Source organism: Rhinichthys klamathensis, unplaced genomic scaffold (assembly GCF_029890125.1).
Source record: "Rhinichthys klamathensis goyatoka isolate OS25496 unplaced genomic scaffold, OSU_Roscu_1.1 h1tg000237l_1, whole genome shotgun sequence".
Classification (NCBI taxonomy): Eukaryota; Metazoa; Chordata; class Actinopteri; order Cypriniformes; family Leuciscidae; genus Rhinichthys; species Rhinichthys klamathensis.
In genome coordinates this window covers 1846855-1852854 of record NW_026606760.1, presented here as the reverse complement: position 1 = coordinate 1852854, position 6000 = coordinate 1846855, and the positions used below count along the sequence as shown (strand labels likewise).

At 39.3% G+C, this 6000-nt stretch overlaps 1 protein-coding gene across 1 annotated transcript in view; it reads left to right on the top strand.

Annotated features, from left to right (window-relative positions):
* The first annotated feature begins 222 nt into the window (after positions 1–222).
* col18a1a (collagen type XVIII alpha 1 chain a) overlaps positions 223–6000 on the top strand; it is an 86891-nt gene continuing 81113 nt past the window's right edge. Inside the window, exons 1-2 of the mRNA XM_056265652.1 lie at positions 223–383; positions 477–547. Coding sequence (XP_056121627.1) covers positions 373–383; positions 477–547 — 82 coding nt within the window. The 5' untranslated portion in view covers positions 223–372. The remainder of the gene's footprint in view (positions 384–476; positions 548–6000) is intronic.

Genomic DNA, 6000 nt, shown 5'->3' with positions numbered 1-6000 from the left:
GTTGAGTTGTTAAGAAAACAACTTTCTGCTAAAACTGCTATAAAGTCGTGAGAAAAGTTAAAAAGTTATTACAAGAAAACAAGACGGAAAAAAAGAATGCGTGGTCTCTTAGGGCTTCCATAGGCTATTGACATCGAGAGCGCGTGGCGTCACAGGGGTCAGGTGGGTTGTATCGGTAGGCTTTAGGACCCAGAGGTGTTCGTGTGCCGCTGTCCTCTCTCTCCGTGTCGTTCATCAGTGTTCTCTCGGATCACTCTCATCAGCTGTTGCTCTGGCGCGAGGGTTGCTCTCATTCTAAAGCGGGAAACTTTCATCCACCTTCCAACCAGGATCCCATGTAGCTGTCTGAACGGATCAGTTTTAAAAACTGAAATGGCAAGAAGGTATAAGTGAGAAATGCACTTTAGAATCTTTTTAGAGTGTACATGATGAAGATGGGGGGAAAAAAACTAAGCAAATGTGTGTGATCGTTGCAGGTGTCTGTTGTTTCTGGAGCGGTTGATCTGTGTGTTCATTGCTCTGTCACCGGCTGCATCGCAGAGGAGAGGTGAGTACACAGATAGATGCGAGCTGGACCACTGGCACATGTGTGTGTTAGACGTGTTGAAAAGTCGACGAGACGTACAGACTTCATTATCTGTAGTGCTGCAGTATTTGACCAAAGACAGCAAAATGATCCGCATAAAAAACACCATGTCTAATACATTTTGTGAAGAAACAAAAATGAGTTACTCCAGTTTACTGATGATCTGGACTGCTCTGTATGCTATCTATCTATCTATCTATCTATCTATCTATCTATCTATCTATCTATCTATCTATCTATCTATCTATCTATCTATCTATCTATCTATCTATCTATCTATCTATCTATCTATCTATCTATCTAATCATCTGGTTCAACAGTAAGGATTTATTTTGGCCAGCAGTTGCATTTTTTTTAACTTATTTACTTTTTTTTAACTATATTTTTAAAATAGTAGTTCATTGATTTTTTTTTAAATCTTCCAAACTTAACTGATGTACATATTATCAAAATATTTTGACAGGTTTGGAGTGTGTTTTCTTTTATTTATTTTTTATAAAGTTAGGTCTGACGCCAACTTTTACTCCATCTGGTGTCTTTCTCAGTAATTTTGTGTTAGCGTTAGCCTGGACTTGTTTAAAGTTCCTGTGGTGGTTTGTGGGATCTGCCTACACCATACAGTAGTTTCAGAAGTTATGTCTCTTCCCATGTGTATCGTTCTGCCATGACTTCAGTTGCAGACCATTTAATTAAGAAAATGTACAGCTGTCATGTAAGGCTGGAATGAAACCGAGAGATCTAAGAAACTGAGAACCTCTTTATAAATATTTGATTGACAGAGATCACTGTTGCTGTCATCACATTATAGAGGGATAATGGACAAACTTGCATCAAAGTTTGTGGGTGTGCCATTTGCATTTTTGAGGGTTGCATCTCAAATAACATATACCATGAAGATCTACTTGCCTGGTTGGGTTTATAGATTTATGGGAGGTAGTAAATTCTTGATGTGCCAGGGTTAGAGAGATCAAGTGTTCACTGTGCGACTCCATGTCAATGTCTGTTTGATTGTTTTATAGCGATGTAGTATTGTTGAGGGTACCACTTTATAATAACTCTCATTAATAAATCATTAACAAACGTTATATAATGATCAACGGATCATTAGTTAATATATATTTACATAGCTAGAAATATGAGAGAATGTGCTTGTTAATGTTTACTAGTAAACATTACATCATGATTAACAGATCATTAAACTAAATGACATTAGATGTCATTAAGCTTCAGTGCATTTTTGAGTTTTATTAATGAAAGTTATTATAAAATGTTACCTTGTTGGGAGAGAGCTGCACTGTATTTTTAATAATCACAGATCAGTTTCACTATAATAAGTGCCTGACTTTGTGCTGGGACTGTCAGAGTGCAGACTACTTTCTTGCCTCATGGTGGACTTTTCTTTTGTCATGCCATCAATTTGTCGCTCTTTGACTGATCATGGCCTGAGGCTGCACAGCAGGCCGGAGGAGAACAGCTGTAAAAGGACACCCCACCGGGATATTTAATCGCCGAGCGAAATTCTGCATTAAAAATCACAGCAAACAAGGCTTCCCACCTGCTGTATATGGATGCCTAAGCGATAGGAGGCAGGAACGTCCTGTTGAGAACTCTGTGGTTGCAAATAACAATACACGTTTCCCCAAAACAAAGCTTTCTTCGTGCTCAGGGAAACCTGGAGACCAAATAACCTCCATGACCTGTTCTCTGTGTGTGCAGTGCTTTAGTTAGACCAGCTTTTTAAGTGGCAAACTCGATTGCAAATGTGATTTTGGTTTTATACAATAGTTCTATAAACAAAGGTAATATGAGTAACTTAAGTTACTTTGGCAAAAAGAAAAGGAAGGTTAGATGGTAGCACTTTTAAAACACAACTGTTGTATGGTAGTCAATAATGAAAATGAATTTATGGGTTCATCAATTTATGCATTGATGAACACTTGTTGATTTACTTTGAGACTTTGGACAAAAGAACTCCGACAACTCTTTGATTACTCATGCTGCTTAACATTACTTTATTACGTAAAGATCTCATCTGTTTCTTGTTGGATCGATGATCTCAGCAGTTATTTTAGCTTCAGAAAATAGCGGCAACTTTGTGTTGCATATCCATTATGAAATAATTTATTGTTGGGAATTTGTTGGTGAGGTTAAAAAGGGTGGATTAAACATGATATGACATGATGACTTTAAATGAAAGTTCTGATGCTAGATTTATGTTAACTGCCTTAACATGTTTTACTGAGTCCTTTGAAAACCCACAGGCACTATTCGCTAATCATATTTTAAAACAAATGGAATGCCTTCATTTTCATGACACAGATAAAATGTAATCATTACAACAAAGTCCTTGAGTTTTCATTTACTCTTTACACAGATGATCTACGAAATGTTTGACGAAGAGGCGTGATCCGCATGTGAAGCGTAACCTTTTAGTTAGCGGCAGCATTCTTGTAGGTGAATGCCAGTGCTTTCTTAAAGGAATAGTTCAGCCAGAGATTCAATATTTTGCCATTATTTTCAGACTTGCATGCTTTTATGGTGCTTTTTATTTTTTTGAGTTAGCACCATCCATTTTTTTTTTTGTGTGTGGACGGCAGCTTGGACATTTTTATTTTTGTGTTACCATTCATTTTAGAAGAAATTTAAAAAAGTGGAAATGGATGTTCTCAAGCCCTGTCCTGGCTCAGCAACTCCTTTGGTTTCAGTAATCCACAGATTTCCCAGTCAATAAACAGATTCACTTATAGTAGACTCGAGTGGGGGGCTCGTTTCTCTGTCTGAGAAGTGTTGATGCAGAGATGTGAATTGAATTTTTCTTTAACCCACCCTTGAAACTCTTTTCAAGGGGAGCAGTGGAGACGGCATTATCCTGTGAGCTAAATGGGCTGTATTTAACCCACTTTGTGAGAATGGGAGCCCCTGGGATCAAGAGATGGCTAAAGTATGTGTGTGTGAGAGGGTCAGTGAGTGAGAGAGAGAGAGAGAGAGAATGTGTGTTTGTGCACTTCTCATGTACCCCATCAGTACAAAGAGTCTGGATTTATCATTAATCTTAGAGGCATTGTGATCTGGTAACCGGTGATCAAGTTGTCAAGCAGAATAATAACTCTCATTTTCCACTTTTCCACTATCAAAAATTCAATTGAAGCATCCCAAACTTTATCCGTCGCTTGTGGTTTAGATCCGTAATGCATACTCCATGCGATGTTCTCATAACATTGATTATAAATCAACAGGTCATGGGGAAAATCTCTCTAGATCGGTGGTTCTCAACTGGGTTTGCTTTTTTTATATTGAAAAAATGAAGTGGTGACCCCCCACACTAACAAAACTGTTTATAATACAAAAGTAAACAAAAACTGTGCATATGCTTGGAAAGCACGCAGAATATATTACCTCTGCCTCATCATGCAGCAATCATGTTGTCCTTTTTTATGGGGAATGTGTTTAGTTAGTCAATTTGACCCAGCAATGACCTACAGTATATGCAATGAGGCATGTCTCACACCTTGACATTCAAAATATAAACGGAAGATTGAAAGTTCATGCAGTGGGTTTGCCTTCTGTGCTGCACGTGGCTTTTTGCCTCACACTATTTGAAACCTATGTAGGCTACATATGCAACACAGGCTTGGACTTTATTGTTTGGAACAATCTGGCAAAGTTACCTAAAACTGTGGTCTTCAAGGCAATTCATTTTATAGTAAAGTAGGGACTAGGATAGATGTCGGGCGGTATGGGTCAAAATTGACTCTTTTCTGTTAACCAGCCAAGTGGGTACATTTATTAACCAGTGAGCCCAAAATGACCAAATAATGGCTTAGATGTGCTTATGCATGTTTTGGAGATGTGATACTCCCAACATGCCAGCTAAAAGGGTGGGGACTGCACTGATGAATGGGAACTGACATGCGACACATCTGTGTTTTACTGCACGGTGTCGTAATCTATTCACATTAATCCTGCAGGAACAGAGGGTATAGCTAACATTCAGTGACAGGAATGAGAACACATGTTTCTCCTTAATGCTTGTCATTTTTACTTTACCACACAATAGTTGGGGGGCTTAAAGGATGTGCATTCTAATAGCATGCGTAATGTCCAAGATTTAGAGTTGATGAGATCGGGAGTGTAGTATTTGCAGCAGGTAAATCATTCAGTCTGTAGGTTACTGTTACTGTAGACCCAATTTGTTTATTATACACATTATCCCTAGCCTGGTTAAAACCAGACCATTCTCAGTTGTAACTGAGTTATGGTCTGGCAAAGCGTCATAGACAAATCATTTCCAGAGGGGCGTCACCAACGGACGTCGCGGATAGACCTAAAACCAATCAGAGCGATGAAGGAGATGACGTATGCAGAGCGGTATCCGAGTGTTGTTCTTTGCTCGGTTTTTAACAAAAAGGAAACGTTCAAATCGCATAAAACAGACGCGATAGCTGATTCGAACGAGTGATGTTCGACGGCGGCATCCATCTCTGTAATGTAGCCTAGGCTACAAAATCTGCTTCAAAATCCCAGCGCTGTCGTCATCGTGTAAAGCCCGCCCCAACGTTTCTGATTGGTGCCTCGATTTCGACGGATTGGAAATGGGCTTGAATGAGCTCTTTCCCAGAGCAAATCTAAATTTGCCGGAAGTTGTCTGGGTTTTCCCAGGCTACATTATCCCTAGAAATGACCATAAACTTAAGCAATCACAGTTGTATAGGGTTGAAGACCTGCCGGTCATGTTTTTAGTAAGCTGGGTCACTATTTCAACTAGTTTTTCTTTAACTTTATTGGTCACAAAGTTAGATTAGCTCTTTGTTTGCTTGGCACAATGAGCTATCAGCTGTTCCACCAGTGCATTTGTGTCCTCTCAATAAAAGCAGGTGTGCGCTGTGGCTATTCACAAGGTCAAAGCTGAAAGGTCTCTCATTCTGGTCCAGTGCCATAAACGCAGCTCTGTCTAAATGATATCTTCCCGAGACAATTAGGCCTATTCTAAGTGGCGATTTAGTGATCTTCAAAGCTTTAAACCACAATTGAATTCCAGAAAATATTAGCAAACACGTACTAATGTACTCATAGCACTAGATATTTATTCTCCAAAAGCTTTGATCTGAATTTGCTGTAGCATGTCCTCTTCCTTTAGAGGGTGATGCTGTAAATGCTAACAGCTGTTGTTTGTATTGTTTTTTTTGTTTTTTTTTGCCGTGTAGCAGCGTCAGTCCTTGGTGTCTGAACGTCTTGGTCTCACACTGTGCGTAAGTGCCAAAAACCAATAGGAAAACCATAATTACAGCTCTTGGGTCATGAAAGGACGATTTGTAATACTCTTTATGGCCCGCAACCTACCATCATCATGGCTAATCGTCCACTGAGCGGCCCCCTGAAGTCTTTCCTGCCCAGGTTGAAACCCTTACTTTTTT